Source organism: Zosterops lateralis (genome assembly GCF_965231275.1).
Source record: "Zosterops lateralis genome assembly, chromosome: 3".
Taxonomy (NCBI): domain Eukaryota; kingdom Metazoa; phylum Chordata; class Aves; order Passeriformes; family Zosteropidae; genus Zosterops; species Zosterops lateralis.
The window spans coordinates 85,412,378-85,425,517 of NC_139764.1; the positions used below are offsets into that span (position 1 = coordinate 85,412,378).

Consider the following 13,140-nt stretch of genomic DNA (forward strand, 5'->3'; position numbering starts at 1 on the left):
TTCTTTTTATAGAAGGTAGCAACAAACAGTTGTTCTGTACAGAAGGATGTACCTATTTTACCCCAGCCAAACGATGCAGTGCAGAGAAGCACAGGGCTGGCAAACAGCAAGCTTTGAGAGCAGAGGTGTCCAAGCAGGAGACAGTGGGTGCAGTGCAGGTGAGTACAGGTCTGGAAGGGCCAGTGAAAAGCAAAAGATGGCATTGGGGATCCCAGAGCTAATGAATCATACACTGATGATCACCTAAAGCAATGCAAATCTGGGAACTAAACAAAACTGGGTTCCAGGACAAAAAAAAACAGAGAATATTTACTGAACTTATGTAAGGGCAGCCCATATAGAGTAAATTAATTCTTACTATAGATATTTACTGATTTGTTTGATTGCAAATCATTATTGTTGATTGGATTAATTTCTAATAATATTTAGAGAAAATATTTTTAATAACAAAATAATGGTTTCCTGTTCTAATATTGATTAGATGTATTTCAGGAATCCACATCTCCAATTGAGAGCATTTACCAGCAAACCTGCTTTTAATTAAATCCTATTTACATGAATAATGATGTTAATTCAGTGAGCTCATTTGTGTACAAGTAAACACAAAAGCAGGAATTCAGTGATGTCTAAAAAATATTTAGATGCTACATCCTGGCATGCTTGAATACCCTGTCATGTCCTATTTATTCTAGAAATTCAGTTTTTGTAAAGATACTGTACATATAATGTTACCAGACTAAAACCTATTTTTTGCAACAATTCAGATTTCACATGGACAAAAATCCATTATCCAACAGCTTAAAAACATGAAATAGTAAATAAATGTCAGAGCCCTTCATTCTCTTCATCTATTTCATCTGAAAAGCAACCAATAAACTCCCACGTTCACTTTAACCACCAGAAAATACTCAGGGAAAACAAGGATTTGATTTTCATCGGAACTATGAGGGGAAAAAAAGACTTTCAGGTTTAGCAATAATGACATAATCTATATATGCTAAATAACAGTGTGACACTGATTGCCAAGCCAAACTTTGATGTACTTATCCTCATAGTATTACCAAAAGGCAAGGCAGTACTATTGTAACAATACCACGGAGAAAGGAACATCAAAAAGCATTTACAAAAGAAAGCAAGTAAGTTTACATGACTCATCATCACTTTCAAGACCCATACTGAAAATAAGGACTTCCAAAATGTTCATCCCAGGGCAGCCCACACCCACTGGTGTTTAAGAGCCTCAAGGCAACCTGAGCAAGCTGCACACAAGGCTCTGGGTGTTGCCACACTGTGAAAAGTAGCAAACTCCTGAGCAGAGTGATTCTAAAAGGTGGTCTTGGATCACACCAGCTTGACCAAGCTTTGCAGAAGACACAACCAGAGATGGCATCCTCCTCTTACAGAGGCACCCCTCCTTTTATAATCTTCTGTGTATCAACTGTCAACCCAGACCTGAATGTCCTGTAAACAATTGCAGCAGCACTTGGAGAAATCTGGCTCTGCTTCTCAGAAGGTTCTCTCTGGTCAAGGATTAGGAATATTGTTGATTTTTCCCAATTATGAAGCTGCTCCAATTCTCATGAAAATATTAAAAATTCAGTGAATACATAATTGGAAATTCATTTACAAGACAGGAAAACACTGGTTCCAGAGCAGGCTCCAATTATTTTTAGGCACATAAAACTCTCCCAGGACAATAACCATCAAACCTTTCTGGGCATAATTCTGCTTCAAGAGGTATAACTAGTGTCTATTGCATTTATGAACCTAAATAATAGCAAAATCCACTGAAGCCCTATGGCCCCATACATAACCCTCACAACCTTATCAGTTGCTGAGGTTGGCTAATATCCCAGCCTTGGCACATTCCTCCTATCCACGGAGAGTGAAACTTTATGATACTCTCTATATTATTAGTGAATTCCCAGACATTTGATGCACAGACCAGCTGGACAAGGCTGTGTAGGCACATTACACCTGCAGTGCTGAACGTTTTCCCTCTTCTCCTTTGTCAGTGTGAAGCACATCTATCAACCTTCAAACACACCAGCATGGAGCATCTGCATGTTCCAGTTACTGTAGATATTGGCCAATGCCACAGAACAAATGAAACACTTCCAAGGATAAAAACACAACTTGTTACAGTTCAAGCTGAAGTGCCTGGCTTTGCAGACAATTAAAATCTTCTATGTGCACAGTACAAAAGGGAATGAAAAGAACAGGACAGATAAGCAAACACTATTAAAAAAAAAAAAAAAAAAGTGAACCATTTAGGATTCAAAAAAATATTTCATATTAAACAGTCAGACTGAAGATTTTAGAAAAGCTTTTCGGAAAAATTATATTCTTGCACAAAACATTTTTTTTTTCATAACCAATAAAGAGCATGAATTAGATTCTGGTTTTTTAATCTGTAGTTTAAACCCTTTCTAGCTCCACTACTGGAATGAGCTACCAAGGCTTTGCTGACTTATCCCCAAGCACTCTGTGCACTTTCACAGCGATCTGCACCACTCTTTAATCGTCAGTGGGAAGCCCTGGACAAACATCTATCTTGGACTCTCTTTTGAAGGATCTGCCAGTAATGCTGTAATCAAACACGGTGCAACTGCTTAGAAACACAGTATTATGTAACTGGCTGCCAACCTGTTGAAAAGAGCAGGCAAGGGTAACATGTATCGACCACTTTTTGATAGACTTTTTCAGGTAAGCAAATTTAAACTGTACTGAACCAGCCTCGCCACTTCTCCTCAGCTCTTTTTTTGTGCCACTTTTAGGTTCCAGTGGAAGCTTAGCTGGGCATTTATAGCACACTTGCCCAACATCAAGATCATACAGCTAAAAAATCTAAGGTGAACAGTTTTCTACTTGGATGGTGTACTGACATAACTCAGCAAAGGCAAAGCAGTGAAGCCACAATGGGGCCTCAGATTTTCACAAGCAACTTGTTATAGTATACCTCAGCTGGTGACAACAATGGTTAAAAAATTCCTACCTAACATAAGGAATGCATGTGTATCCCTACATAATAATTACAGTAATAATTATGTAGGTGCATCCCTAGATAACTAATGAATGAGCTACCGTACATGAAGAACAACAGGTACCAGTCAGCTCCCAAAATGTTTCATTATCTAAAGAATTAAAGACAGCAAATTAGTGAAAACTGCCCAAAAGTGGGTAACATGTTCACCAATTTTCTACTGAGATTCCAAAAAAATGGATGCTATTCAAATTTTATATTTTTGTTGTTGTTTCTGCCATTTCTAGGAGATATAAATAAAATTTTGACTTAATTACTGAAAATAGCTTGCTTCCAAATTTCAGCTGCACACATTTTCAACACCATCAAAGAAATACTAATTTGAGTGCATCATATGCCTTTTTTCCCGTCCAAATAATGAAAAAGAAACTGAAATAAAGCACATAGAGACAGACTAACCAGCTAAAACTGAAAGAAATGCAGCAAGAGTTACATAACTGAGTTTTCTTTAAAGTACATCTGCTTTGCTCCACCAAATGTCAAGGCTGGTTTCAAAAGTAAAGCTATGGGGAAATAAAAAGAATTCATAAATAAAAATTATGAAATAATTTGCTTTTGGTAGTACCAACCTGTTATTACTGTTTCACACCTCTTTCGTAGGGTCTAATCTAATCTACATTTAGACCAAATTATATCGATAGACTGGTGAATTTGTCTTGAGTAAGGACAGTAACTTGGCCTTTGCAGAGCAAAGTAAGAACATGGATCTTGTACCCTGTTGTTATTGTTCTTACTAATTCTGATGGTGGCTAGTCCATCAGAAAATTGTGTCAGTAATTCGACAAAAACTTTATTTATAACTTCTCTATCAGATTAACAAAACCGAGAATGACTTTGAAAAATTTGACTGTCTTCCTCTTGAGATTAAACTAACATCAGAAAGGGCTGAAACTCTGAAATATTCATAAATCAGTGATGCATAATTTGTAAATTTGTATTTTGTATCATGTACAACTTTTTCTGTCCTAAAGAGCATTTTATATTTCTTGTTAACAGTGAATGCAAACAATGCTCAATGGAATTCTACAGTGACCTTTGTTTTATTACAATTACTGCATATTTATAAATGAACAACTAAACTCCAGTTTGAGAGCTACAACTTTGAGTTGGAATCCTTTGATAAAACACAACTGAATAAACTTCAAAAATTTAATTCCCTAAGAAGAAAAAAAGAAAATCTCCTCTGAAAATTCCTCTGTGTATACCCACACACAAAGCACATTTTTCCATGCTTTTGCAAGCAGAAAACTAAACAAAACAGCAATATGGATAGATTTGAACAGAAGAGGACATTGCTTTAAAAAGTGCCTTAAAAAGAGCACAGGAGAACAGTTTGAATATAAACCATCGTATAATCACTGTATTATATAAACACATAAAATAGAAATAAACACAGGTATAAACCACTTCATAAAAATAAAAAATGCAGTACCTGCATTATGTCATAATATAATTCCATGTAATGTCACAAAGACTTAACAACTGAAATCCCACTGTGTAAGCAGAATCTACACCAACTTCTGTTAATGGCTGTTCTAGTCTGGAATACTTCCACATTTGTCAAAAGCAGAAGAAAATCAGAGGGCAAAGTCTAAAATACAGTAAACATATTGCAGATCATTTCTGCCCACACAAAGGGTAATTAGAAGAGTTTGAAGACAAAAGGCACAGCCTACTGGAACAAGAAAGGCCAACAAAGAAGGCATGACTGGTGTGAAATACCTGATGGTATAGAACTCAGGACTGTCAAGTACTTGTTCACTGGAGGCAGCAGCAAGACAGTTTGAATTCTGTTCCTAATTTGGGTACTTGCTTTAGCTTCATTCTGAACACTTGATTTGTTTCTACACCTTGCCCATTCTTTATCACTGGTTTCTATTTACGTCCTGTGTTTCTTTGAGTGGAGGTTTGTAGCCGCATTTATGGCCAGTTGAGAGCAGGATAACCAATGTCTGAGTGCCATAATGTACACAAACAGAGGTTTAATTCAAGCAAAAGTAAAAAGTTGAGAAACTAAAATCCTGGTTTGGGTTATAACATCATTCAGCTGAAGCCATGAATGTTTTAAATGAACAGTGAGTTGATAAAACACTGCTATTCAAATCCTATACAGGAAACCTGTGATCCCTCCTAAAGCAAACATTAAACTGAAGCCAGCTGATTTTTCCCAAAAAATAATATGCCATCTCATTAGTGTGTGAGAAGTGCTGAACAAAATACTGATAGAAACTGTGATACCAAAGAAATTACCACCTGGAGAGAGAGAAGTACATTTACTAATACTAATGAAGTATTTAAATAACTGGATGCAAAGCCATTTATATAGGCTTTTTTGTATCGTGAAGAAAATGGTCTGGGTATTTTCCTTTTTCAAAGCATCAGACAACTCACTTAGGATTGATCCAAATCCCATTGAATTCCATACACATAAAAGAAGTGCTGATTACTCTTGCACACAAACTTCAAAACTTTACATCAAAACAAGAATCTTCATAGTTTACTGAAGTAAATCAGGTGGAAATAATCAATACAGCACAAACTAAAGTACAGTCATTAGTGATAATCACATACAATAATTTAAAACAAAGGTAAGGCTTATTGATTAAAGGAGGTGCTGATCATTAATGCTTTTTCTACAGTACACTGCTTCAAAAAAAGAATTTGAAATCAAACTCACATGACTGTGATAAAGCGCCCTATAATGAGTGGTTCAGAATGACTCAAACATGTACTAGAAATATGAAGTTTAGGGTGATCATTTCTTCTAGCAGAGTAAGTCAAAATAGGGCATATTATGTAGCACATGGGAATCCATAAGAGATTTTAAAATATTTCCTTCCACGGGGAACCAGACTCAAAAATGTGATTTCTTTAACTGATTCTATTAATGTTTCTATGATGACCATGAGCACTTTAGTAGGAACAATATTTAGGTTAAAAAAATATTTAAAGTGAAATTATTTCTCTTTATAGTACAGATTTTCACTGAGATCAAACTGCTCATTAGTGTAATAACAAAACTGCATAAAACTGCTTATAACCTGCATGGTAACCACTTATTTCAGTATATCAGTTTAAAGTTTTTAAACAATATTTTGTAAAACAGAATGAAAAATACTCTTCACACAAAATTCAAAAGTGTGTTTTTCCCTTAGTGCTCATCCTCCTTTGTCCCCCTGAACTCATGAATAAAAGGGCCGCTGCAAGCAGAAGGATATAAAAATTATTAAGCCTCTTTCAAGCATGTTCCTGCACTCATTCAATATTTTGGTCAACTGTTTTATTTTTGATTTTCTAAATTTTGTTTTAGTCTCAAGCAGTTGTTGCTCTCTAAATATTAAAATATTCCTGTAAAAGTATATAGTTGTTAGACTCCATTTTGTGATTTTTGATCTTACCAGACAAATCCTTCACTGATTTAACAGTTTTAATCCTGTGATGGAGCCATCATATGACACAGTATTACTGAGTGTGACTTTCTGACTAGGGATGTCCAGCCTACTTATTGAGCTAGTGACCTCTGGGTATGTGATGAATATTATGAATTCATCTCAAATGTGTTCAACAGGAAGTGGCATTCATGGAATGGCATATAGATAAATACATACATGTCAAGAAAGTTCTACAAAATTGTCTGCATCCTACATCTTACTATTATTCAACAGTGGGACATAAATTACTATTTTAAAGGCACATATATTACAGTAAATCCTCCGTTAAGATCTCCGTGCTGTTGTTGGATTTGAAATCAGGAAAAAAAAATCAGTTGCTGAATACTGAGATGCTGGTACACAGTGAGCTCTTAGAATTTCTGACAAAGTAAACCAATGCTACATTTCTAGCATAATACGATATCCCTACTAAAATTATTTTAGACCATCTGAACACGAGTACAAGATTAAGCCTCCAAATGCTGAGACTTAATAAATGTGAACTTCCCTTCTCTTGTTCTCTTAGGTGTAAATAACAGGACAAAGAATTATTTCCATCCTTTCAGGAGGAACCCTTTCAGATTTGGCAGTAAACCCAATAGGGAACTCTCTCTAGTTTCTGTCTAAGGAACCGTTACAATACCCCACAATAATATTATGACCACAATAAGAAAAAAGATTTTTGGATTCTCTTTTGGACTAACTACATACAAAGTCTTTACATGTCGACTAGACTTAGAACTGAGCCCTGTCTTATTGACAGAGAAACTTCACGACAATACTTCAGTCACAGCACTGAAGATCAAGAGGACAAATTCCCCACAGCCCTAAAATTTAGGATATACCAAAGAATACCAAAGTATTAATTGAGATCTATTTGCCAGTGCTTTGATCCAAGGTAAGCATCTCAAATGTAAGGCCACAGAAAAGGATCCAGATATAGGAAAACTGGATCTAAGTGAAATGGTAGCCATTTTCAATATTGCTTTACTCAATGACACCAAGGATTATCTTCCTACAGAAGAAATGCTGAATAAACCACATATTTCCAAACTATTTTATTAAAAACCAACAGTTACAGTTTCTACTTTTTTGACCTAGATCCTTTCATTGTTCAACACTTCAGCACATTTAGAAACACAATGATCCATTGTATACTTGTCACGTCTTTTATAAAATGCAACACTTCTTAAAAAGGAAAAATACTGACTTTCATCCATTTTCCTAAGCCATTTATCATATTCAAAATTGTAAAAATCTTCAGAGGTTTAAAATAGAAACAGTTGGCTCTAATCTAAATGCTCTCTATTTACATAAGTGTTCTAAAATGGGACTGGAAATAGTTTTGGGAAAAGATTTTACACTTCATGCAGTCAAGCTTGATGAAAGCAAATCTGATAGATGGGAAGGTTTGCATAATACTTAGAAAGCTGTCAGGTCTTTGCAATTCCTTTCCAAGAGTCACTTCTAGGTAATGTCAGTACAAAATCTCAAAATAATGCACAAATTCATAAAACACCCAATCTAGAGCACTCTCTCAATAGTAAACTCCATTTCCCTTAAAACTCAACTTACACTAGCAAAACTGTACTTTCAGTTGCCACTATGAACCCTAACAACCATTTCTTAGTTATTGGTCTACCTTATTTATGCTACCTGTGCCAATCTAACTTGAACTAGACTGTCTGTGAAAGAAAACCTGTATTTCTTGCCTTAATGTTTGCAGACAGAAGTGATGAACTGCATCACATTTGTAGGAAGAACATTCTACGTTTTGACCCCTCAGTAAGGCCTTGATCTGAACCACAAACCAGCTTTTATCATACAGATACACCCGACTGATGTGCCTAATAAATGTGACTGTATCTACAGAAAACAAAGACTTAACACACCTCTCTCACAGATTTTTAGCCTTCTGAGGAAAGGGAAAATTGCTTTTGACACTGAGTGGAAAACAAAAAGCTTAGTGCTAACTGAGAAGTACAGTGAGGCTTAATTTGCAAACTGATAATAACTTTGAGTAAAAATCTAATGAACAATTTCAAAGTGCATTAAAGCAATTAAATAAAATATTGAAGTAATTCTAATACTGTAAACATTTTCATCAATACAAAACTGGACCCACTAAACAGAGTGGAAAACCAAGCATATTTAACCTTCCACCTGCCAAATGAAATTCCCATCCTCTCCAACAATGCCATTTCTCAAGCTCCTGTGCAGGAAAACCCAAGAGTAGAGGTTTTAAAAGAATTAAAACATGTCCGAAACTGGAAGCGAAACATGCTGGAAACATGTTTAAAAATTGAAGGGAAGAAAACAAACCAAAGAAATGCTTGCCCTAAGCTTCCTCTGTCCTTTCAACTAAGTCCATTTCTGAAACAGATGTTTCAACCTGGATACATTAATTCTCTTGGAATTGAGTGTATTTTGGGCAAAGATGTGCTGGCGCTCCTGGCCCCCAGCCCCGCGAGGGGCCGGTGCCGAAGGCCGGGCATGGGAGGCGGGGAGGAGGGATGGCTGGATGGATGGCTGGATGCGCCCCTCGGCCCGGTGCCCGTGCCTGCCGCGGGGCTGGGGCCGGGGATGCGCCTCCCGCCCTGTTCCAGGCTCCCGCTGGACCCGCGCAGCGTTCCGCTCTGCGGCGGCCGCGTTCCCCGCCGGGGCTGCGGCTCCCCCGCGATCCCCCGGCTCACACGGCGGGGGCTGAAGGGGCTAAAGGGGCTGGAGGGGCCGAAGGGGCGGCAGCGGAGCCTCCCCCCCTCCCCGCGCAGCGCCCGCGGCTCCCGCCCGGCTCCGCCTGCTGCGGCCGGGGCTGCCTCCGCCCCCTCGGGCACTAATTAACTCTAAACGATGTTAAACACCCTCCCTGCCACTGATGGAGTTTCTCTAGGAGGTTTTTGGGGCCCCCGGGCCTCCCCCGCCCCGTGGAAGCGTTCTGATCCCGGGCTGTCGGGTGGCGGAGGGCGCGGAGCCACAGGACGCTCCGAGTGTCCCCCTGGCCGGCCTCCCCTCCCCCGGCCCTGCCCTTGGCCGCTGGCACCGCGGCAGCTGGAGCGAGTTCAGCTTTTCTTCTCCCACAGCACTGGGGCTTGGCTGCCCTTAAAGAAAATCCTCTCCTAACAACGTGTCAATGTTACATTCCTCCACAAAGCAACTTCTATTAGGGGGGCTGGGAGCTTGGCACTGCCTCGCCACAGACTGAGAGCTTTGTGGCTATGCAAAAAAACAAGGAGAGAAGGGAACATTTCCTGCATTAAAATGCAATACCCCGGGCTCGATGATTTATCCTCCCCCTCCCCCCATGGCAGCTCTGAAGGACCCCCTCGCCAAGAGCCTGCATCCAGAGCCTCCATCTATGTTCGACCCGTGCCTTCCCTGCCTCACAACCCCGCAAAGTCCTTCTAAAAATTGCCTTCCTGCCCCAACCTCCCCAAAATGTCAGGCTAAAATGGGAGGTACGTAACAGAGGGACTCGGTGGAGGGCTGCCATGCTAACTGCTAGACCCCTGCCTTCCCACCCCTCCACAGCACCCCCCTCCCCTTTTTCCAGCAGGGACATGAAGCAGCTGCGGGGACTGGAGCATCTGCTGGGAATGACACATCACAACCCCCTCCTCGCTAATACTGCAAGGAGATTCTGAGCCTCCATCTCCAGGAGCTGAGACTGCCTGGAGAATGGGTGCAGGAGCAGCCAGTGGCCCCTTCACAGGGCTCCCAGCAGGTTAAACCAGCATGTCCTGCCTGCACAGTGCCTCGCCTCTCCACGCATCTCAGGCAGAGGCTTCACCCTAAGGAATTGCATTTGCTCTTGGTTTGTTTGTAGGTTGCTGAGGTCTGGTCCAGGGACCAGGTATCCTGAACCTGGTAAATCTCTTGGTCTTTTGGTCAGGTTGCCTGAATGCCTTTGGAAATGTTTTCCTTGCAAAGTCGAGGGATCATAGCAAGAAGGCCAAGGTTTTGCAGTTCGGTGGTTGCTGCAAAGAGGTGGTGATGGGGAGAGTGATTTCTGGCTCACCACCTGTGGGCATTACTGCAAGTGAGGCCTTTAAACAGATGGACCCTACTTGTGAGGAGTTTCAACAGTGCTCAGCAGAACTATACGCTGTAGGTTAGGCCAGTTTAGAAATGAAAATGCAGCCTTCGCTGCATATAAGGGAGTGTGCATCTTCTCCAGCCCTTTCGCCTCATCTAGAGGAGAGCTAGAGTAGAGTACAACTGAAACAAATGTGAGTATTAAAGGGAGCTGGCAGCAGGACTTAGACACTGGCATGGCATTCAGCCCCCCCTCCAAGAAGCGCCTACCTTCTTTTGGTGGCCGCTTGGCTTCTCTGGTGAGATTGCAGACCTGGGTGGTTTGCAGCTCCTGGGTCAGGCAGCCTTCCGTCTGCTCGTTGAGGGGCAGCACCACGTTATTGAGCAACACCAGGGACTGGTCGTCTATTCCCCATTCTCCCAAATGCTGAGGGCAGGTGCATTTTGTATACATGATCCCACAGGACTCGGTTCTCCCATTTTCAGATTTCAAGCAGCTCTCCAACCAAGTGCATAACACATGGCACCCAAACTGGCTTGGGCTCACCTTGTTCAACACCAAAAATTCAAAGAAGGATTTTTGGTCTTCTTCTTTTTTGTGTAATCCTGGGAAGTTGGTGGGATAGACACGACGTATCTGAATAAAATTCTTATCATACTGCAGAAATACAAAAGCATTCTTGGAGTTGCAGAGCTGCATTATAGAATGGTTATTTTTTAAAAGATCCTTTATTTTTTCATGAGAAAAATGATCAAACTGATAAGCCAAGAGGGAGAAGTTGGAGCAGCTGAAGTCCTTTTTGGAAAATTTCAGGTAAATACTATATTTGGTTGGATCTGGATTTTCCAGCGTCCAAGTGCAGTTTGTGAAGTTTTTAGGAAACATTTCACTTACAGAATACGATCCATAAATGACCCCTTTCACCAGCGTGGAACACCAGAAGTCTTGGGCAGCATTAAATCCAAACATAACCAGTAGATAGGTGGAAAATATATAAATCAGCAAATTACGAACAGCCTTCATCCTATGTCATTTGGCCTGCAGGAGATGAAATGAAATAAAAATGCAAGTAGAATTCTTCACGCATAGAAAACCAAACTCCTTCCAATATTCGAGCCAGCTGTTTTCAAGCTTGCAGTTCGAGCCCCTTTCAGAAAGAAGGGCAGGTAATTTTTATTTTATAACGCAAGGGCCGGGGTTGCCGCTGTGTGCACAGCGCCATCACGTGGCCATCGCCACAGACACGTCTTCCACAGACAAATTAAAACTCAACATCTATTAGATTATTAATAGGAATGCCCTTTCCTCTCTAGGATTTAGTCATCATGGCGTGGACTAGAACTGCTCAACTTAAGTAAAAACCTAGATGCCTTACCTGACAGACCAAGAGAAGAGAAATTTATTTATTTATTTATTTATTTATTATTCCAAAAGTAAATAATTCATCTTCTATAGTTATGTATGTGCATATACAATAAGCACATGCAGAATTTCCTCAGAATAGGAAAACAAATCAGGCAGAATTTGTTATATATGATTTTTCTCTTAAGTCTGAGAGTAACTGAATTATTACAGCTGTAATTTAAAAATGCACCAATTAGTATTTGTTAAAAATGGAACATTATCTCCCATATGCCTACGTGTCTTCACCCTGGCTGCCTGGTATACAGAGGTCTCTAACAAGGCAGAAAACACTGAGATTAATGTATTAATAAAATTTTGACACTACTGAAGAAAGAAACAAAGACAGATGGATATAACTACTGCTGGTCTGACACAACCACTAAATGCCAGCTTTTTAAGATAATAATCTCAATGTGCTTCAGCCTCCAAGGATATATAAAATGGATCACAGTATTAGTATTACAATCAGTAGCTCTGTATAACTGGCTGTGCTACAGCAGGATCTCTGCACCTATTGGACTGCACTTGCCCTCTTATTACAAATTACTTGTACTGTCTCATTAGTTCCTGTGTTTTGCAGCCGTGCGCTTGAACAATGAAAAAAAATATTACATTTTCTCTCCTAGTATCTCCAATTAAAGATGTTTTACTGCACCTGCCAACCCTCACAGTCTCCACATGCTCTGTTCTTTTAACAGTGGCCTAGGTTCATACAGCAAACCTGAGTTGTATTTACCTCTGTAATGATATAAAAAAAAAAAATCAGGTTTAAGGTTTTCAGCATTAACCTTTGAAAAGTTGCTTATCTCTTACAAATGAGTAGTTTTTCACCTTCTGCTCTTAAATGCAAGCAGAAAAAAGTGATACCAACCTAATTTCAAAACTCTAGATTGCAGTCTCTTCCACTGTTGCTCTGTAAGCAGAGGCACAGATACAGTCGGCACCGTTACTGACTTTTGATGTGTCTTTGCCTAGCTTTTCATCTCCTCACCAAACAGCAAGGCATCTTCTGTTTCCCATTGCGTAACACACAGCAAGTCACCGGATTAAGCTCCCTTGAAGAGATTTTCGTATCTCCTAGATTATAATGAAAACTCTGAATCCTGAAATGGGCAAAAAGCAGTACCAACTCTAACCCTCTTTATAGCAGAGGTTTAAAAAGGAAAAAAAAAAAAAAAAAAAAAAAAAAAAAAAAAAAAAAAAAAAAGGCAGAGCTGCTGCTGGGTCTA

At 39.7% G+C, this 13,140-nt stretch overlaps 1 protein-coding gene across 1 annotated transcript in view; it reads right to left on the minus strand.

The window, feature by feature from the left end:
• ADGRB3 (adhesion G protein-coupled receptor B3) overlaps nt 1-13,140 on the minus strand; it is a 445,728-nt gene that overhangs the window by 430,694 nt on the left and 1,894 nt on the right. The window contains exon 2 of the mRNA XM_083856501.1: nt 10,777-11,545. Coding sequence (XP_083712627.1) covers nt 10,777-11,530 — 754 coding nt within the window. The 5' untranslated portion in view covers nt 11,531-11,545. The remainder of the gene's footprint in view (nt 1-10,776; nt 11,546-13,140) is intronic.